This window comes from Callithrix jacchus, chromosome 8 (assembly GCF_049354715.1).
Source record: "Callithrix jacchus isolate 240 chromosome 8, calJac240_pri, whole genome shotgun sequence".
NCBI classification, from domain to species: domain Eukaryota; kingdom Metazoa; phylum Chordata; class Mammalia; order Primates; family Cebidae; genus Callithrix; species Callithrix jacchus.
Window position 1 is genome coordinate 79,437,882 of NC_133509.1, and position 22,216 is coordinate 79,460,097.

At 39.1% G+C, this 22,216-nt stretch overlaps 2 protein-coding genes across 2 annotated transcripts; one reads left to right on the plus strand and one right to left on the minus strand.

Annotated features, from left to right (window-relative positions):
* Positions 1 to 405: 405 nt before the first annotated feature.
* Positions 406 to 6,437, minus strand: LOC128928958 (uncharacterized). Its single transcript, XM_078333176.1, has 3 exons — positions 6,414 to 6,437; positions 5,340 to 6,084; positions 406 to 993 (listed from the first exon to the last, which is right to left on the minus strand). The coding sequence occupies exons 1-2, from the start codon at positions 6,435 to 6,437 to the stop codon at positions 5,353 to 5,355; spliced, it is 756 nt and encodes a 251-aa protein (XP_078189302.1). The 3' UTR covers positions 406 to 993; positions 5,340 to 5,352.
* On the plus strand, positions 5,484 to 15,650 carry DORIP1 (dopamine receptor interacting protein 1). The gene is made up of 5 exons (XM_002753856.7): positions 5,484 to 5,728; positions 8,266 to 8,790; positions 11,041 to 11,130; positions 12,222 to 12,356; positions 13,811 to 15,650. The coding sequence occupies exons 2-5, from the start codon at positions 8,267 to 8,269 to the stop codon at positions 13,992 to 13,994; spliced, it is 933 nt and encodes a 310-aa protein (XP_002753902.2). The 5' UTR covers positions 5,484 to 5,728; position 8,266; the 3' UTR covers positions 13,995 to 15,650.
* The last annotated feature ends 6,566 nt before the right edge of the window (positions 15,651 to 22,216 follow it).

A 22,216-nucleotide genomic window follows, 5' to 3' on the forward strand; every position in this document is an offset into this window, starting at 1 on the left:
ATGATCTCTCACTGCAGATGGCATAGTTTGAAAACCTGCTTAGCAGTGTCTTCTAAAGTTGAACATGTAATACCATAAACTCAGTAATTTCACTTCTGCATGAACCTCAGCATATACATGTATGTGTATTACATATATAAAAGTACTAAAAACATGTCCCAGAAATACATACATATGTATATGTTATATAAATAATACCAGAAGACATGTATTAGAATTTCAAATCAGAACTCTTCATATCAGCCAAAAACTAGAAACTACCCAAACACCTATCAAGAAAAAATTAGACAGATACATTTTGTGCTATTTACAAAACAGAATAGTAATAAGGACAATCACATAAAGCGACATAAAGAAATCTCACAAACAATGTTGAGGAAAAGAAATAAGACTCATAAAAGCATGTTTCATTATTCCATTTATATAAAATACAAAAACAGGCAACAGTAATCTCTGCTGTTAGAAATCAGCATAATGGTTACTCTTGGGGTGGGGGGTAATGAAAGGAAAGGGTGGTTGGGGTGCTGGTAATGTTCTGCTTTTTGATCTGGGAGCTTATTACATACGTGTGGTGGTTTTAAAACATATCCACAGATTCTCTGACACTCTGCCTATCAAAAGGTGAAGCCAAATCCCTCCCCTTGAATATAGACTGGCCTTAGTGACTCGCCTCTAGCAAACAGAATGCAGCAGAACTGACACGGCATGACTTTGGTTACTAGGTTAGTGACAGGGTTTCGATTTGCATTCCTGCCCATATCTCATGTCAAATTGTAATCCCCAGTGTTGGAGGTGGCGCCTGGTGGGAGGTGACTGGATCATGGGGGCAAATTTCTCCCTTTGGTGCTATTCTCATGACAGAATTCTCTGAAGATCTGGTTGTTTAGAAGTGTGTAGCACCGCCCCCTGCTCTCTTGTTCTGTTCTGGCCATGTAAGACATGCTGGCTTCCCCTTCTCGCTTCCACCATGACTGTATGTTTCCTGAGGCCTCCCTAGAAGCAAAGCAGATGCCAGAATCATACAGCTTGTAGAACTATAAGCCAATTTAACCTCTTTTCCTTATAAATTATCCAGTCTCAGCTATTTCTTTATAGCAATGTGAGAACAAACTAATACAGTTAGAAAAGGCAATACAGGCTGTGCACGATGGCTCATGCCTATAATCCCAGCACTTTGGGAGGCCGAGGTTAGTGGATCATGAGGTTAGGAGATTGAGACCATCCTGGCTAACATGGTAAAACCCCGTCTCTACTAAAATACAAAAAATTAGCCTGGTGCAGAGGTGCATGCCTGTAGTCCCAGCTACTTGGGAGGCTGAGATACTTGAATCTCTTGAACCCAGGAGGTGGAGGTTGCAGTGAGCCGAGATCACACCACTGCACTTCAGCCTGGCAACAGAGCAAGACTCCATCTCAAAAAAAAAAAAAAAAAGGAAAAAGAAAATGCAATAGAGCTTCCACCTGGCTCTCTTTCTTGGGACATTCACCTTAGTACCCAGTCACCATGCTGTGAGAAAGTCACAGAGCCACATGGAAAGGCCATTTGTAAGTATTCTGGTCATAGAGACAGCAAAAGTCTCAGAAAACAGGTAGTACAAACAGCCAAAGAGTGAAGGTGATATAGTTTGGATTTGTGTCCCCTTCCAAATCCCATGTCCAGTGTTAATCCCAGTGCTGGAGGAGGGGCCTGGTAGAAGGTGATTGGATCATAAGGCAGACTTTCCCCTTGCTACTCTTGTGTGAGTTCTCACAAGGTCTGGTTGTTTAAAAGTGTGTAGCACCTCCTCCTTCACGCTCTTCTTCCTGCTCCAGCCATGTAGGATGTACCTGCTCCCACCTTGCCTTCTGCCATGATTGTGTTTTTTTAAGACCTCCCCAGCCAAGCTTCCTGTACAGCCTGCAAAACTGTGAGCCAATTAAACCTCTTTTCTTTATATATTACCCAGTCTCAGGTAGTTCCTTATGGCAATGTAAGAACAAACTAATACAGAAGAAGACTTCAGATTCCAGGCTCCCAGCCTTCAAGCTATTTCAGCCTTGCCTAATTTCAAATTCATCAGTAAAATAAACATTGCTATTTTAAGCCACTACCTTGTGGGATGATTTGTTATGCAGGTATACTTAACTGGAATACACATCACGTGTGCTCACTGTGAAAATTCATTGAGCTGTATAATCATAATATATACACTTTTCCTTAGGTATATAATATTATAATTAGGTTTGAGTAAAGATTTGAAATTAAAATCATGTCATGGAAATAAGCTCATATTTATCAAATTTGGGATGGATTTTATTGAGAAGTTTTATATAAATTCAGCATTCCATATAATTCCTAATACTTTGCTTGTTCTTACAATGACATAAAGAAAATGTAATAAATTTTTTTGCCACACCTCATATAGACACTTTCTCATACCCATCAATTTAGCCTCACACATTGCCTAATTCTCATCATTTACCATGTATTGATTTTTTAAAAGTTTGGACACACTGCCGTAGCAGACTTCTCCCTAGCACTATTTCTTCTTCTTCTGTTAATAGGCCCTCATTGTCCTTTGGGAAACTACCTCCCCATTTATCAATTAAGGTCATGTCTTTTGTCTTCTCTTGTCTTTTCTACTTTTTTCTTTGAGACAGTCTCATTCTGTTGTCCAAGCTGGAGTGCAGTAGCTTGATTAAAGCTTACTATAGCTTTGACCTCCTGGTCTCAAGCCATCAACCCACCCTAGCCCTGAAGTTGCTGGAACCACAGGCACATGCCATGACACCCAGCTAATATTTTTGATTTTTGGTAGAAATGAAGTCTCACACAGGCTGGTCTGTAAGTCCTGGGTTCAAGCAGTCCTCTTGTCTCAGCCTCCCAAAGTGCTATGATTACAGGCATAAGCCACCATGCCCCGCCATTTTTTCTTTTCTTCAATTTTCTTTAAATTAATTCTATTATATCTCACATCCTTCCAATAAATTTTAACTTTCTTGAATTCTATTATATCTCCCCTCCTTCTGATAAATTTCCTATTTAAATTAACAATATTTGGTCTCTAGTCCTTGCAACCAAAGAACACTTATTGATACAGATCTCCAAGTGCTAGCATACTGTCTGACATATGGTTGATGATTGACAAAAAGAAAAGTGTTTATAAATGGTATTGGGCAACTAATTTTTGACAAAAGCACAAAAGCAATCCAGTGGAAAAAGTACAATGATTTGGAATCCATACAACAAATATGAACTTGGATACATGCCTCGAACTATATAAGAAAGTTAACAAAAATGCATCATCGATCTAAATGTACAGCCTGAAAATGTAAAACTTCTATAAGAAAGTTTTTATTTTATAAGAAAAGTTTCTTATTTTATAAGAAAACTTTTATTTCTTTGTGAGCTTGGGGTGGGCAAAAATGTCTTAGAAATAACACTAAAAATGCAATCTATAAAATAAAAAATTAATTAAACTTTATTAAAAGTTAAAACTTCTCTTCAAAATACAGTGTCAAGAGAACGAGGGCCAGGTGCGGTGGCTGAAGTCTGTAATCCCAGCACTTTGGGAGGCTGAGGTGGGCAGATCACCTGAGGCCAGGAGTTCAAAACCAGCCTGGTCAACATGGTGAAACTCGGCCTCTACTAAAAATACAAAAATTAGGCTGAGCATTGTGGTTCACACCTGTAATCCCAGCACTTTCGGAGGCCAAGGTGGGTGGATCACCTGAGGTCAGGAGGTTGAGACTAGCCTGACCAACAAAGTAAAACCCCGTTTCTACTAAAAATACAAAAATTGGCCGGGTGTGGTGGCACACGCCTGTAGTCCCAGCTACTCGGGAGGCTGAGAGAGGAGAATCACTTAAACCTGGGGAGGTGGAAGTTGCAATGAGTCAAGATCATGCCACTGCACTCCTGCCTTGGCAATACATCAAGACTCTATTTCAAAAAAAAAAAAAAAAATAGCCAAGCATACTGATCTGCAATCCCAGCTACTTGGGAGGCTGAGATTCCAGAATATCTTAAACCCAGGAGGCAGAGGTTGCAGTGAACCGAGACTGCACTCCAACCTGGGTGACAGATAAGGATTATGTCTCTAAAAAAAAAAACGGTGGGGTTGGGGGCATTAGGCAAGTAGAAACTTAAGGGTGATGGGCATACTCATTTGATCATAGTGATGGTTTCAAGGGGGTATACATATGTCAAAACTGATAAAAATTATACACTGTAAATATACTCTATGCCAATTATACTCCAATTAACCTATCTTAAAAAACCCTGCAACTCACATGTCAGATTTTGAAGAGAGTGGAAAAGATGCAGAATGAAAATTTCAATTAAAAGCCTCAGTGAAGTTTGTGCATTATCCAAGTATTCAAGGAATTCATGCTTCCTCCAGCTAGCTGAGACTTGCAGAGTTTAATGAGCAATCTCAATACTATTCTTCCAGAAATGGTATCATCCACCATATTATGGCTGTTTTCAGGAAGACAATGACCTAATCAGTATAAAATGAACTCCATGTCTTGTGAGAGATTTATAATTAAACACACAATTCACATTTGCAAACATTTTTAAAGGGCTTTTCTACCTGTAGGATAGGCTTAATATTGAGAGTGAACTTTTTTCTGAAGTTTAGAGCTAACTTTCCAGACCCTCATTATTTGTTGAAAGGCCAGATGGGGAAAATCTCAACCAGATCTCCATGCCTACTTGGAAGTAGAGGTAGTTTTGCAGGGTGGCCTGTGTTCTCCAGATGCAGAGCCATATGGGGGCTTGCCTCTTTATGGGAGATGCAAAACCTAGGCCCTAATGAACAGAAATGGTGTTTGAGCCCACAAACTAGCATTAAGTTGTTCTAACTTTAATTTCCAGCTCTGTCACTTGCTGTGTGGGACCTTATTATTTCCAAAACTCAACTTTTTCAACTTTACAATGTAATTAAAGCAATCTAATTATTCAAAAATGGGATTAACTTCCACTGTAAATTACAGTATATTGGCCAATAATTAACTTGAACACTAAAGCTGGCATTTAATAGGAATTCAACTGCTTGCTAAGTATATACTTAAAAGCTTTTAAAACTGTAATTTATTGGGAAAACAAAGCTTTCTTTCTGGTTAAGAATTTGAGAAAACAAGACCCAGAAGCAAACTAAAAATCAAGTCCTAAAATGGTACAAACCTCAAAAAACTCATCAGGTTTGCCAATAAAGCTCCGCCTCCGTGCAAACCCTGCCCACTTCCGGCTTCCCCACCCACCTCCTTACACTGGAACACCGCCCCTCTCTGCGAGGTCCCGCCCCCTACACCTGATCCTGGTTCCCATTGGACGAATGTGGATGCTGTATACACACCGACACACGCACGTTAGGCTGAGGCGTCTTCGCGCCTGCGCAGCAGCGCTGTCAGGCGGCTGGAAACGGGGGGGTTTGGGGGAGGGGGGCGGAGGTCATGCCTAATCTTCCTCCATAATAAGAAGCGACGTGTCCCGCTGTCCTGGCTCCGTGGGTCCAGCGGGATTGGGCCTGGGCGCTGGAGCTGCCGTGGCTCCCTCCACGGCGGATACCATGGACGCTGTGCCAGAGACCAGAACTCAGCCAGGGGAGGCCGAGACAGCCGGCGATGCTCGTAGATGAGGCGGCGGCGGCGGCGGCGGCGGCGGTGGCAGCAGCCCGGGCTCTCCATGAGCAAGCGGCGGCGGCGACGGGTGCGGCGGCACCGGCGGTTTTCGGTCCCCGGGGAGGTACGAGGAGTTGGCTTCCTGGTGGAGGGAGACTGACCAGTGTGGGAACGCTCCGCGGCCCGGCTCTCCAGCCCATTTGCCCGCAGTCCTGGGCACTCTGCGGGGCACTGCCCTGATAGAGGCGGGGGCGCCCAGACGACTCGCGGGCCCCTGACTTGGGGACCTGTCCGCCTCGAGTGCCAGGCCTTCCGGGCGCGACCGCCCAGGGCCAGGGTGGGCGTGGCCGGAGCGTGGGGGCTCCCCGGGGGCGCACGCCTGGCGCCCGCCTGGTCCCAGTCCCGAAGCCCTGCGCTGCTGGGAGCGGGAGCGCGTGGCTGTTTTTTGGAGGTGTATTTAGGGCGCTGATTTGAGGGGATCTTTAGAACCCATGAGTTCTTAGGGAGTCCGGCGTTCAATGCCCTGGGCAGGTGGTGGGGTCCTCACTGCCAGCTTGAGGTACCAATTGCCTCCGTTAGAAGTCACCACAAAAGAAAGATGTTTGCCAGAGAAATAGAGGTCAGTTTTCCAAGTTTATTCAAATTGGAGGGCCTGTTGAGTCTAGAAAATAAAGCCACTGGAATAATCCTCTAGTCTTTCCAATACAGATCCTAGCTAAACAGCGAAGACAATTTTAAGTAAAGCTCGTTACAGCTATCTTTCCATTATTTCTCCCCACCCCACCCCCTCCATTTTTATTGCAATTTACTTTGGAACAAATCACCAAGTTCATGCTGAAACTAGTATCCTCTAGTTCTTCCAAATTTTCCCTCTTCCTGTTTTTCCCAGAGAAAGACTAAAGTAAGTTGCCATATATATCATTATAGTTTAATTATCTTAAGAGTGTGACTATTGCTTTACAGAGCTAGTTACACTTCATTTGGTCGTGTCTAAAGATAAGTTGAAGAAAATATCTTAGAGATTTATGCTTCCTTTCCAATGCAATATTTTAGGAATCTGACCTCAGGCTCTTAAATCAATCTTAAACCTTGCTACAGAGTTCTTTATAAGTTAATGGAAGTAAACCATAAAGTTATTTTCGTTTTTAAAGTATTCGAATGCCTAATCGTTTTTTGTTTTTTAATTTTTGTTAGCAAAACGTGTCAGTTTCTATTAAGAAACTGAGTTTCCGTTTTCCTAGGTTACAGATTTGCCACACCCTCTTATTCCTAAGTGGTTGACTAGAATCAACGTGTTGGCCAAGTAGATATAAACATCCACACTTCATACTAAATATAGTTACTGGATATTTTAGAGTGCACAGTATCTTGCTTCAAGCTGAAAACTGTGTTCATGTGTGTTTAATATATTGCAGAAGTGAAATTATACTCGTGTTGCAGAATGTTTTGGACTTAGTTTCTTTACGCAAATAAAACCATAGGACTGCAGCATTATTAAGGGTTGAGTTCATGTTGTGTTTGGGAGGATGCAGCACTTGAAAAAATGGTCAAAACAAGACACTGATCTCAATCACTCATTTCTCTGTTTGCCTTCCTCGGATGCATTTTTTCATAACATAACTTCTCTATAAAAGTAATGTTGGAAAACAATATGATGTTTTGAGTTTATTTGCTTGTCCCCAGTAAGGCGAAGCAATTTTTTCAATACAATTGAAAAAGAACTCATTTCATTCAAAAACATGTGCGCTATATAACATAAATGTAACACAACATATTTATTTAAATACTCTCCATGGCTTTAAAAACAAAATGCCTAGGAGTACTCAAGGTTGGGGGAAGAGTGCCAGTTTCAAAAGGGCAGATGCTTTGGTTCATTCTCAAAACATGCATAGGGAATAATCAGGATATTTATCAAGTTCTGAATCAGATAGTATACCCTCTAAAGTTAAAAATTATAGTATAAATTGCACATTTAATAGCACAATTCTGAGTTGCAAATAAAAATCCCAAAGCAAAGAGCAATATTAGCTATGCTACTATTCACTTAAGATTTCGTGATGACTCCTCACGCTGTCTTTTGAAGGTAAGCATCAGAATTAGTCATAGCCTATATAGCAACAGTTCTCTTTTTTTTTACATAGTTTTTCTATACAACAGATAAAATATGTAGTATCGTTAATATAAAGGTTACAGAATGGCTATTATTCTGTACCCCTAATTAAGGATCTCATTGTAAATTTCTTAAGTGGAAACACCCATATTAACAAGAAAATGAAGCACACCCTGTATTGGCAGAAGGAGGAGGTTTACATCAGGAATATGCCTACTCAAATTTAGTTTATGTTTTTAGTATCTTTATTTTCATTTAAGATTTTTTTATTACAGGGTTTTCCTCTATCACAGATAAAATCTGCAATGCAATAAAGTCTATAAAATGGCCACCTATGTCTCAAAAAAAGACTGCAGTTTCCTAAATGGCCTTTCCAGAAAGCATGCATAGTGCCTGAAAAGTGGCTCATTTAAATTTTTTGGCTACTTTAAGAAGCCTAATAACCACATTTGATTTGAGTCTTTACATATATTATTTTCATTTAAATATATTATGCTTTTAATATACAAAGTCACAAGTTTATGAGTTCTGTTTTAAACTTTAAAATGTAGGATGAAGACACTGTTTGAAGAGATCAAAGCATCAATTAAAAATAACTATAACCAAGATCGATCATTTTGGAGGCCTGTTCTTCCTTGGGGGGGTGTTTTTACTATAAAAGCTGGCCGCAAAGCAGTATCCTGTACACCACTCTATGTTGAAATAAGACTGAAAAATACCTGCACCATAGATGGATTCTTGATGTTATTATATGTCATTCTTAATGAAAATGAAAATTTCCCCAGAGAACTCTCTCTTCATTTTGGTAGAGAGTTTGTAGACTGTTTTCTTTATTTAATGGACACCTACAGTTTTACAACTGTGAAGCTACTTTGGATTTGGGACAAGATGGAAAAACAGCAATACAAATCTGAAGTTCATAAAGCTTCATTAATAATTGATTTGTTTGGGAATGAGCATGATAATTTTACAAAAAATCTTGAAAATCTCATGTCTACCATTCAAGAGAGTTACTGTTCCAACTGGCGATGCCCAACTCGAGTGCAGGAAGATCAGCAGCGCACAATTAATATAAAGTAAGTTGGTCTAACGGCTGTTTCGTCACTTTTACTTTTTTTAATGAATGTTGCTTTAGATACGTAATTGTGTACCCCGAAATGACATTTGGGCAAACAGAGGACCACATATGCCATGCTGTTTTGTAAGACAGTGTGTATTTATTGTACCCTTCTGTGTTTAGGTACACACAGACTTACCATTTTGTTAAAATTGCCTACAAGATTAAGTATAATAACGTGCTGTACAGATTTGTAACCTAGAAGTAATAGGCTTTACCATATAGCCTAGGAGTGTAAAAGGTTATACCATCTAGGTTTATGTAAGCACACTCTATGATGTTTACACACTATGAAATCATCTAAGGATACGTTTCTCAAAATATGTCCCCATTGGATGACAAATGACAGTATTGCCAAAGTACTTGTTAAAGTATAGAGCCTTTGTAATTACTTACACATGAAGCAATCACACAAATGCAAGACTCTTCTGCAGGTCCCCTGAAAACAGTGTTGCAGCCTATTACCTCCAAACATCTTAGAATTACTTTACAAAACCAACTGATAACCTTGTCAGTAGCAAAGTAATGAATTACTCCATATGAAAAATGTATTACTTTTACTTGAGTTAACTAATATGACTATAGATGATACTTAGTGTAACAAATTTAACCTCTCTAAGAGCACTTAATACTGTTTTGGAATGTTTCACCCTTTGAATAGGTCTCTGTCAAAAGGTCTAGTTCCACGTGAATAAGAAAATTAAAAGTATTCTTTCTTATCATGGCCAAGACATAATTATAGACAGAAACCTAGAACTTGGCATCTCACATGTAGATGTGGATGTAAGCAGCTTTTATTTTGACTAGGAAAGGTGCAAAGACCCAGGTGAGTGTTTTTGGCTTTCAGAGAAAAGGCAGATCTCCAGCTCAGTAAATGATAGGGACAGAATCCAAACTGGCAAGCCCTAGTGGAGTGTTGGGAAACATTAAAGCCTCCAAGGGACATGAGCTGGAAAGGGGATAATTGCCAGTGGAAGAAAAACAGACCCAAACACATTGTTGGCAGAAAGGTATCTGGCCCCACGTCCAGAAAAACAGCCTGATAGATTGTTCCCATTTGGAAATGTACATTACATACCCTAATTCGTTAAACTCACATTTCTCTGAAATATACTTTGTCTGTTTTCCTGTATTGCTAATTTGAAATACCTATTAATGTAAATGATTTTCAAGTCATAAAGACAACTCAGAAGTGTTGCAATGATCACAGCTCACTACAGCCTTGAACTCCTGAGCTCAGGTGATCCTCCTACCTCATACCTCGCCGCTTCAGCCTTTCCAGTAGCTGGGACTACAGACATATGCCACCATGCCCAGCTAACTTACTTATTTATTTTTTGAGACAGAGTCTCACTCCATCTCCCAGGCTGAAGTGTAGTGGTGCATTCACGGATCACTGCAGTGTCGACTTCCTGGATTCAAGTCATCGTCCTGTCTCAGCACTCCCAAGTAGCTGGGACTAGAGGCATGCACCACCACAGCCAGCTAATTTTTGTGTTTTTTGTAGAGACGGGGTCTTGCTTTGTTGCCCAGGTCTGTCTCGAACTCCTGATTCACCTGCCTCACCTTTCCAAAGTACTGGGATTATAGGCGTGAGCTACCAGACCCATCCTAATACCTTGTTTTTTTAAAAACTAGTTTCTTTTCATCTGTAAATGTTTTGAAACTATAATGAAATATTTATAATTCTATATTTTATACTATTTAATAAAATATTTTTCATCATACTCTATAACTTTTTAATTTCTGCCTACTTTTTAAAAATCCTATATTTAAAACAACCTCTGAAGTAATGTAGGAAAAAAAATTTTTTTAACAGATCAGGTACCTGAGGCCAAGAATGATTATAACTTACATTTAGTCAGGTAACTAGTCAGCTGCTCTCCTGATTCTGGGTCCTAGTTCCTTCCACCAGACCAGATTCCCTCATTTGAATCCTCTCACAAATGTTTTAGATTAACGTAGCAGCAACTGGATATATCAGGATGGTTTATACAAGAATGTTTCCTTGAAAATTTCATACATTAGTGTTTATGGAGTTCAACTAATTTCTATACTGTCTGGAAGAAATTCCAAAATGTGTAATAGAGGCTGTACTTGGGATAATTGGTTTTGCTAATAATGGATTGAGCTGTAAAATGTGTTATAACAATATATTAAGATGTAAAATGTTGAAGCAGCTCTTACATGCATTTTATAATTATTATAGTCCTCCTCAAGAAATTCCACATGGAAACTTGATAAGACTGGCTGTGGATGAGTTATTCTGTTCCAAGATTGAACTGTGTGAAGAGCATGGGTGAGTATATGACATGACAGACGTTTAAAATGACAGTATGTATGTGTTTATAAGGAAACCTGGGCAGATGTGCTCCTTGAAGTAATTTATGGATCTTATTAGCAAACCTAGTTTACTGTGACATTTTATAGTGTTTATTATGGAGTATCACTACATAGAATATGGTACTACCACTGATTGATGAATACAAAGCAAATACCTTTTCTTTTTTTTTTCCTTACTGCTGAGTAGGTACAATAAAACCTTGGTTAACCGGAACCCAGCTAATCGGGACCCTCAGTTATCTGGATTTTTTTTCTGCATTCCTCATTTAGGAGAAAGAGGTAAATGACAACTAAAAAACTTGACCTAGTAAAAAAAGAGTTCAGAGAAGCAGAACATATTCATCCCAATTTCTTAACAATTTCTGTTAGTACATTATTGTATAATGAGAATTAATATTTAGAAGGATGATAGTATAGCTAATTAATTACAAAAGAAGATAAAATTATGTTCTGTTAATTGTACCTATTAAGTCTAGAAAGTGAACTAATATATTGTAGCAACAAATACTGAAACAGATGGTTTTCTGGTTAATTTGGTTTAGTTAATAATGTCTGTTAACCAGAATACTATACCCTGAGCATTCCGGTTAATCAAGATTTTACTGTATAATTGAATTTGTTATATTCTGATCCATATACATAATACCTCTATGAGGAAGCAGAATTTGTTCATGCTTATAAAAGAGTCTAATGACAAAAGGAAGCAATTAGAGTCATATTATTTACCCTTTCTGCCATTATTTGAAACTAGCATAGAAAGAGAAATACAAAAGCATTCCTATCAGTTCTGTAGAGTTACGCTTTCATAAACTTATATAGAAATAGCTAGCATTTCCTGGAGTTTTAATACGTCATTTCTAGTATAAGGAACACAGCTTATAAACTTCTAGAGCTATTAGGTAATATAAGGTACTAATATAACCATACTGTTACCTATACCTATAATAGATGATTATAAGAAAATTAAAGTCATAAAGACAACTCAGAAGTGTTAAAAGGCAACTTTGTCCCAAGTATAATAATGTTCATACCTGTTTTCTATTTTAGGTGTGGTGGCTTAAGAGAATTTTCCCAACGAATTTTCTGCCATGGAGCACCCCCTTTTGTTGTCTTAAATATGCAGCATTGGAAATCTGAAGATCTGGCATATGTACCCTATTACTTGGATTTGTCTGATCACAAGTGGGTGTTATTTTGTTGTTTCTTTGTAAAACTAATAAAAACAATTATCCTATTATGAAAATTTATCCCATTATTCTATTATGATTTTGACTAGCCCTTAAGAGATGTTGTTGAGGCTGGGCATGGTGGTTCACACCTGTAATCGAAGCATTTTGGGATGCCGAGGTGGGCGGAGCACGAGGTCAGGAGTTCAAGACCAGCCTGACCAACGTGGTGAAACCCCGACTCTACTAAAAATACAAAAATTAGCCAGGCGGGGTGGCACACACCTGTAGTACCACCTACTCAGGAGGCTGAGGCAGGAGAATTGCTTGAACCCAGGAGGTGGAGGTTGTGGTGAGCTGAGATTGCACCATTGCAATCTAGCCTGAGCAACAAGAGCAAAACTCCATCTCAAAAATATATATATATTTGAAAACAATCATATCTATCTCTAAATTTACATATTCTGAATAGAATCAGAATCTATTACAGGGAGTCAGTTACTAGCAGTGCACATAGTGGGCAGGTATGTGGACTATAGAATAGACAGAATTGGGTTCAAATCCTAGCCCCATCTTTTATAAGTTAACCTTGGGCCAGCAACTTAACCAGTCTACATGTCATTTTTCTTATCTATGAAACAGATGATGGTATCAACCTAGTGCAGTTATTGTAAAGATTTCATACATACTGAGCGTTTAAGATAGTTCCTGATACATAATACTGGATAGTATAATAATACCACAGTATTTTGTTCCTGACACATACTGGCTAATACTTGTATTTAAAGTCAGAAAAGTGTGTAGTAGTATGCAGGTGGTCATCATTTAATCATAAAATGTTATTTGTCAATATAAATAAAAATATCTGCATACATACCAGGAAATAAAGGTTTCTTTTAACATTTTCCCTTTAAAAGTTTTCTTATGTATATGTTTACATGTTTTTAAAAGAACCGTGCAGGTTATAAGTTCATCTGTTAAAATATGTTTTTAAAAAATTCTGGCCAATTGTGGTGGTTCACGCCTGTAATCCCAGAACTTTGGAAGGCTGAGGCGGGCAGATCATGAAGTCAGGAGATTGAGATCATCCTGACCAACATGGTGAAACCCCGTCTCCACTAAAAATACAAAAAATTAGCCGGGTATGGTGACACACGCCTGTAGTCCCAGCTACTCAGGAGACTGAGGCAGGAGAATTGCTTGAACCCAGGGAGACAGAGGTTGCAGTGAGCCAAGATGGCACCACTGCACTCCAGGCTGGTTGATAGAGTGAGACTCCATCTCAAAAAAAAAAAAAAAATTCTTAATTTCCACATTTCCAATTATATTACATGATTTATAGAGATGGATATCTTTTTCAGGTAACAGAATACAATGTCAATTTTATTCCTTAGTTAAGAATTTAAGGAATATCTATCTTAAAAACAAAGTATTATAATTTTCTCCTATACTATGTTATTTAATTTGCAGGTATTTATTGGAAGGTGCCACATTATTTAACAAAGAGGAACATCATTATTCTGCAGCTTTTCAGATTGATGGACATTGGATGCACTATGATGGGCTCAGAAATGTGAATTTAATTTTGTTAAATAAACCCCCAGAGTTTCTTCTCTTGTCATCATTGGTTTATATTCGAGCAACAGAGAAATAAATATAGACTGTTGGCCAAAAGTTGTTTTCCCTCCTGCCCATGCTCCCCCAGATGAAGGGCTTATTTTGTGTATTCTTGGTATCCAAGGAAACAGTTCAACTATACTAGTTTCAGAGGTGTATTTTCAGTGTTTAACCCCAGGTAAATGTTTTATATAGAGGATCTATGCAAAAATGTTTGTATTTCTTTTTTTTATATTTCCTGAGTTATTTTTATATGAACATATTTTATGTTGAAATAAAATATATCTTGTGGCCTTTGTATTTTTTATTTATATGTACCTCAAAGATTTTTACAATTCTGTCCTTGAATTCAAGAAATATTTTGTCATCTGAATTCAAAATTTTTCTTTTTGGATATCCAAGTAAAACCTAGGTAAAAGTCAGTATTTCAGTTTATATAATTTAATAGTTTAAAATATAGCTAACTATATTTCTTTGCCCTACCTCACTATAATCCAAAGTGCACTATTTGAACTAGTATGGATTTGAATGTACAATTTATGGATGGCTTAGTTTATTAATTTGATTTGCCCAATGTCCCTGCAGCAATTTTTAAAAAATGTATGAGAAATTTTTTGAGCTTAACGTGTTTATTTATAATGGCAAATTACTTTACTTCCTAAAGTATTATAAACCTACCAGTGGATTTTAAGTGATAAGCTAAGTTTCCAAGATTAATTCAAGTTATTACAAACAGATTATATAACTATTCTAAATGTTTCTCTTAAATGTAATTTGAAATTCTGTAATATATTTTGCAGATAAAACAACTGTAAATGTTATTAGGCAACTGGATGTTCACTAGTGTTGGACTAACAATAGAAATGCACTTTAAATATATATTTAAGAAGAAATGGGTGCCTGGAAGTATTTCTTTTCCTAGTGAAGTTTTATATTGACACAGAGAAAAGAATACTTAAATTTTTGGAGTGATGTCTGCTGGCTTCCTTATAAGTAGTGATTGATAACGTGAAGCTTTGATTTGCAATACAAATCATTAGGATTTTATAGTTATGAGTACATTATGTTTCTTTATAAAGACCTTAAGATCACTCTTCTTTTTACAACTTACGGGAAAAATAAAGATTTTCAAGGGAAAATACTTTTTGAAATTTATCAACACTTATTTTAGTGTTTACATTTTGAGATTAATTGCAGTATATTTGGAAACTTCTACATGACAGCACAGATCACTGCCATCTGCTGAGTTGCTAAAGCGCTTGGTGCCATGTTCAGAAAACTTACCCAAGAATGAATGAATATGGGTGAAACATTACTGAGAATGCCTCACTTTAGCAAATACTATGAAAGTTCTTTTTTATATATCAAACTGATTTACAGAAAGAATTTTATCCCAAGATTTATTTAAATAGTTTCCCAAGTATAATTGAATAGGATTTAATTTAGAGTAAACTTTTCTGGGGACACCTGATTGCATGAATTGAAGTATACAAAAACACAAATATTAGAGTAAACATAAATGGTGTTAAAATTATTTCTAATGCAGATTTATTGCACTTTATTTGGAATACTAGTTTATCATGAAACAAGGACTTACCTACCTCACAGGGTTGTTGTGAGGATTAATATGTTTGTTAAAATCTTGACTACCTTGAACATGCTAATAAACATTTTTCTACCTCCTTTATTTGCAGGCAAGACTCCCAGATTTTCTCTTACTGTGAACTTTGCAGATTTTTAAAAATTATTTAGGCTGTAGTTTATATCACTAATTAGCGTGTAATTGAAATTGAGTATGCCTTCTTAACCCCATGCTGGGGTTAAGGAGAACAGATAGTTTATTTTTATGGTAGCCATTAATTTATAGAAATAAGAAATCATCCCCTGCTGACCAAACAGTGAATAGAAAAAGAGTCCAAAAGAATTAACTAGATTATCTACTGAATGTGAAGGTAAAGGTATGGAAAATTCTTTGTAATTCTATAAACACCCTTAGGAAAATCAGAATAAGCTACTGGTTGGGGAGGAGCTAAAGATATGAGAGAATAGTTCGAATATATATACACATATTTTTGAGACAGTCTCTTGTCACCTCGGCTGGAATGCAGTGGTTCGATCTTGGCTCACTGCAGCCTCTGCCTCCCGGATTCAAGCAATTCTCCCAACTCAGCCTCCCGAGTAGCCTGGATTACAGGCCCACAGCCACGACGCCTGGCTAATTTTTGTATTTTGAGTAGAGAAGGGGTTTCACCATGTTGGCTAGCCTGGTCTGGAACTCCTGACCTTAGGTGATCCGCCCACCTGGGCCTCCCAAAGTGCTGGTATTACAGGCGTGAGCCACCGTGCCCAGTCCTAGGATATATTTTTAATCAAAATACCACAAACTACTACTACACCTATGGGGACAACAAAAATAATTTTAAAACCTTTTCTACAGTCTGGCATAAAGAACAAAGAACATTTAAGGAGTCTTCAACTACCTTCTCTTCAGCAAATGAAACCATTTCTTCTCTAATTTCTGCAAATAGTTTTACTGAGATTATTCCTTCAAAGTAGTTTATAATAATTTATAAATTATTAGAGTTTGTTTAAATTGTCACTAGATCTAATCCAATGAAAGAGGAAGATAAAAGAAAAACTGACTACCACAGGCATGCTTACTAGGGTAAGTCCCATGTTCTGTTTCTTTCCTAAAGTATGAGCAAATAATTATGTAATCAGATGTCCACTATGACACATAAAAAGCTATACATGGCAGGACATGTGGCTCATGCCTATAATCCCAGCACTTTGGGAGGTTCAGGTGAGAGGATCATTTGAACTCAGGAGTTCCCTGGGCAACACAGGGAGACCCCATCTCTACTAAAAATACAAAAATCAGTCGGGTGTGGTGGTATTTACCTGGTGCCTATAGTGCCAGTTACTCAGGAAGCTGAGGTGGGAGGATGGCTTGAGCCTAAGAGGCGGAGGTTGCAGTGACCAGAGATCACTGGAGCAGCCTGGGCAATGGACGAGACCTGCATCCAAAATAAGGAAAAAATAAATAACTGTACAAGTTGAGCATATGAAAAATTTAGTTTTATAATGATTCAGTGATGTTTAATTATTAGAAAGTAACTGTAATGAACTATAAGGCAGAAAGGGTAAGAAATTCATGTAAAATGACTAATTAATATTACTAAACTACAGCCAAAGCAAACATTTAAATTTTTAAATTTTTCAGGGCCGGGCGCGGTGGCTCACGCCTGTAATCCCAGCACTTTGGGAGGCCAAGGCGGGTGGATCACGAGGTCAAGAGATCGAGACCATCCTGGTCAACATGGTGAAACCCCGTCTCTACTAAAAAAAATACAAAAAATTAGCTGGGCATGGTGCCGTGTGCCTGTAATCCCAGCTACTCAGGAGGCTGAGGCAGGAGAATTGCCTGAACCCAAGAGGCGGAGGTTGCAGTGAGCCGAGATCTCGCCATTGCACTCCAGCCTGGGTAACAAGAGTGAAACTCCATCTCAAAAAAAAAAATTTTTTTTTAATTTTTCTCATTTTCCTTTGCCGACACCCTAGCATTTACAATCGGCATCAAATTCTTCTGCCTTAAATTACATGGCTTTAAAAGTTCATTTTATTGCCGGGCATGGTGGCTCACCCCTGTAATCCCAGCACTTTGGGAGGCCAAGGCAGGCAGATCACGAGGTCAGAAGTTTGAGACCAGTCTGGCCAACATGGTGAAACACTGTCCTTCCTAAAAATACAAAAATTAGTGGTGGCAGACACCTGTAATCCCAGCAACTCGGAAGGCTAAGGCAGGAGAATCACTTGAACCCTGGAGGCAGAGGTTGCAGTGAGCCAAGATCGTACCACTGCACTCCAGCCTGGGTGACAGAGCAAGACTCCATTTCAAAAAAGAAAAAGTTTATCTTATTGAGACAGTTATACAAAGGACTTAAATTCAGTATCCTACTAACAGTGGTTCCTGTATCCTACCTTACTGGCCCAAACTTCACTCTCTGGTTACCTGGACAGCCTCCTTGCTGTGGTCTGAATGATGGTGTCCCTTTCAAAATTTACATTGAACTTAATCCCTGTGGTGGTGGTACTGAGAGCTGGGGGCTTTTGTGAGGTGATTAAATTATGAGGGCTTTGCCCCCCTGAGTGAGATGAGTTGCCCTTATACATGGACCTTTTTTTTTTTTTTTTTTTTGAGACAGCGTTTCACTGTGTCACCCAGGCTGGAGTGCCATGGCACAATCATGGCTTACTGCAGCCTCAACCTGCTGGGCTTAAGCGATCCTCCCATCTCAACCTCCCAAGTTGCTGGGACTACAGGCATGCACCACCACACCCGGCTAATTTTTTTGTAGAGACGGGGTCTCTCTATGTTTCCCAGGCTGGTGTCAAACTCAGCTCAAGCAATCCTCCTGCCTCAGCCTCCCAAAGTGCTGGAATTATAGACATGAGCCACTGTGCCCAGTCAGAAATAAGCTTGAGAGACTGAATTTGGCCCTTTTGCTTTTCTGCCTCCTGCTATGTGATGATGCAGCAAGAAAGCCCACATCAGATGCTGGCCACCTCCATCTTGATTTTTCAAACTTCCAGAACTGTAAGAAATAAATTTCTGTTCTCTATAAATTGTGGGATCTCAGGTGTTTTGTTATAGCAGCATAAATGGACTAAGACACTCCTTTAACCTCAAATTTAATTTGATCCTGGGGAGAAAACAGCCTTTTACTCTATCCCTTGGAAGTTGAGAAGAAGGAAGTTAGTAAAAAGCCATTTGTAGCTAGATAATATATTTATATGCTGAGGCAATTCGTTCCATAGTTCATTCACTGTTTTCTCAATAAGATCTTCTGCAAGGTATCAGAAGGAATATTGCTAAAAAATGAAAAGGTAAGCTGCTTTGGCAGGAACCTCAAAGGGATATGGAATGCAATAGGAGCTTCGAGAGCAAGTTCACTGTCTAGACAAGTTAGCCATAGTAGAATCAGCAACTTGCTACTTATATACTTGGATGGATTTTCATTACTTGTTTTATATTTGAATTTTATTTTATTTTATTTATTTATTTTTGAGATGGAATTTTGCTCTGTTGCCCAGGCTGGAGTGCAGTGGCATGATCTTGGCTCACTGCAACCTCCGCCTCCCAGGTTCAACCAATTCTCCTGCCTCAGCCTCCTGAATAGCTGGGATTACAGGCATGAGTCACAACGCCTGGCTAATTTTTGTATTTTTCATAGAGACAGGGTTTCACCATGTTGGCCAGGTTGGTCTTGAATCCTGACTTCAGGTGAGCCACCTGCCTAGGTATCCCAAAGTGCTGGGATTACAGGCTTGAGCCACCGTGCCCAGCCTATCTTTGAATTTTATAAAGACTCATTTCATAATATGAATATAAAATGATATGTAAATCAGTAATACAAAAGAAGTTTGAAGAAGAAAATAAAGGGCATCCATAACTTCTCCACCATCATTTCTTCCATCCATAATTTATACAAGTATCATTGGATAATGCAATGATTGCCTCACATTGGTAAAGACTTTTTACCAATGATGAGAACAAATCTTGATGTGTGTGATGGATTATATTGTTTACTAAGACAGACAGAAAGGATCACTGAGCCATTCCCAGGTGAGGAACTGCTCAGGGCATTCCAAAACAGTAAACAATATTTAGGTGTCATGCACTAAACAGTTCTTAAAACACAGGATATGTGACTTTGCCCCCGTTGCTTCCTCATAAAGAATGCTTTCTAGTTTATCTTTAATTAGTAGTGAACAGGCACTAGCTGCCTGCCTAGCTTATCTTTATTCTATGAAAAAACATAGAACACCTGCTCGTTAAAAATAATCACCTGTGGCCGGGCGCGGTGGCTCAAGCCTGTAATCCCAGCACTTTGGGAGGCCGAGGCAGGTGGATCACGAGGTCAAGATATCGAGACCATCCTAGTCAACATGGTGAAACCCCGTCTCTACTAAAGATACAAAAAAAAAAAAAAATTAGCTGGGCATGGTGGCGCGTGCCTGTAATCCCAGCTACTCAGGAGGCTGAAGCAGGAGAATTGCCTGAACCCAGGAGGCGGAGGTTGCGGTGAGCCGAGATCGCGCCATTGCACTCCAGCCTGGGTAACAAGAACGAAACTCCGTCTCAAAAAAAATAAAAAATAATAAAAAAGTAAAAATAAAAATAATCACCTGTTCACAAAGAATAAATACATGGATCAGAGTCTGCTCTGGGCTCTCAGCTCAGAATGCTGTCAGCCCCCTAATTCCCACTTTGCACTCTATTTCTTAATTCCTTCAGCACCACTGGATTGGAGTCTCTAAGACTGAGCTGGTCTCGGCATGGAAAGTCTAGCATGGCTCTGCAATACCGAAGAGAACCAAGAACCAAGGAGTTAGGGCTTGGAAGGGAGAAGTATATACTCCTCGAGGCCAACATAGTGATGATACAGAAAATCAACATGAGAAAACTCCAAGAGGAAAGTAAGACTCAGAAAAACAGCTGTGGCCACTTGTTCAGGCATTTCTTTCCATCTGGACACTTGCCTTCAGAAACATTTGTCTTCTTAAACCTTCAATAACTCATTCTTTTATTTTACAAAGGATATCATTCCTTTACACTTCTTTACCTACATCTCAATCATAATATCCCAGGTGCTGAAGTCTGGAAGCAAGACCAGGATGGTATAAATTGTCCCTAAATAGATAGAACCAAATAGACTTTCTGTTTTCCTATTAATCTAACACAGCAGTATAACAAAGATTAAAATACACTCAACATAATTAGCTTTAAGGGTAGGGTGGCCAAAATCTGAGGGAGTTTTTGAAGACGAGGGAAGCAGATATAATAAGTATCTCTGTATACCCAACATATGAGAAGTTCATGGCAGTGGAAAGGAAGGGAGCGGGGAAGGAGAAAAGACACAGGAGAGCTGACTTGTGCTCAAGTTAAGAAGAGACGAAGTGCAGTGGCTCATGCCTGTAATCCCAGCACTTTGGGAGGCTGAGGCAGGCAGATCAACTGAGGTCAGGAGTTTGAGGCCAGCCTGGCCAATATGGTGAAACCCCGTCTCTACTAAAAATACAGAAATTAGTTGGGCATGTTGACAGGTGCCTGTAATCCCAGCTACTTGGGAGGCTGAAGCAAGAGAATCACTTGAACCAGGAGGCGAAGGTTGCGGTGAGCTGAGATGGTGCCATTGCTCTCCAGCCTGAGAGATAAGAGCCAGACTCCGTCTCAAAAAAAAAAAAAAACAAAACAGAAGTCATGTTAAGGCTTTGGAAAAATGAAGAAAATGGCCAGCCAGCTAGGAAAATCCTTTCCCAAGCAGGCTGTTTGATTGGAGGCTCCAAGCTAGAACAAGGTAATATCGGACATATTTTCTCTGCAGCATTCATTTAATGTATACTTCCTGAGTATTTATATTTGCTAGCTGAATTAGATATGCTTTCTGCCCTGAAAGTGTGTACCTGCTTAGAGAGGGAGAAAAATGAGTAAAGCAATGATGATGGTATAAAGGGAAGTACTATGGCAAGTACCTGGGGCTTTGAAGAGTACACAGGAGGAACACTCTGCAAACAACTGCTGAGACGTTTTTGAATCAGGCCTTTCACAGTTGCTGCCTACCACTCCTGGAGGAGGTCTGTAAAGAAAAAAGACTGCAGATTGTTCAGCTTGTGATTTCAAAAACAATTATAAAGTACTATTTCCTCTACCTCTACCCACAAAGCCTAACTGCCATTATTTCTGCTAGAATGCTATAAGCCTTATATTTAAAAACAAAAGATTTTCAAACACCTTCAAAAATTTTTTGAAAATGTGTCATAGCTAAAGTCATCCACACACATTAATTTCATTTTTTTTCTCTTTCTGATAAAAGGGAAGATATGTGAGGAAAGTGAGAGGGTCACTTGGGATGGGCCTTCTTTAGTAGTAGTAGCAGTAGTAGTAGTGTTTTTGAGACAGTCTTGCTCTGTGGCCCAGGCTGCAGTGCAGTGGCGCAATCTCAGTTCACTGCAACCTCCACTTCCTGGGCTCGGTAAATTCTCAGACTCAAGCAATTCTCCAGCTCTAAGCCTTCTGAGTAGGTGGGACTACAGGGGCGCTCCACCATGGCCGGCTAATTTTTTTGTGTTTTAGTAGAGATGGGCTTTCACCATGTTGGCCAAGCTGGTCTCGAAATCGTGGCCTCCAGTTGATTCGCCCGCCCTGAGTTAAAAAGTGTTGAGATTATACAGGCGTGAGCCACCACGCCCGGCCTG

Coding starts and splice junctions, on each gene's coding strand:
- LOC128928958 (XM_078333176.1), bottom strand. CDS start 6,437: ATGAACTTGGTGATTTGTTCCAAA. Junction 6,085..6,413: donor ACTTGGTGATTTGTTCCAAA/GTAAATTGCAAT, acceptor TGGGTTCTAAAG/ATCCCCTCAAATCAGCGCCC.
- DORIP1 (XM_002753856.7), top strand. CDS start 8,267: ATGAAGACACTGTTTGAAGAGATCAAAGCATCAATTAAAAATAACTAT. Junction 8,791..11,040: donor CAGCGCACAATTAATATAAA/GTAAGTTGGTCT, acceptor TAATTATTATAG/TCCTCCTCAAGAAATTCCAC. Junction 12,357..13,810: donor TTGGATTTGTCTGATCACAA/GTGGGTGTTATT, acceptor TTTAATTTGCAG/GTATTTATTGGAAGGTGCCA.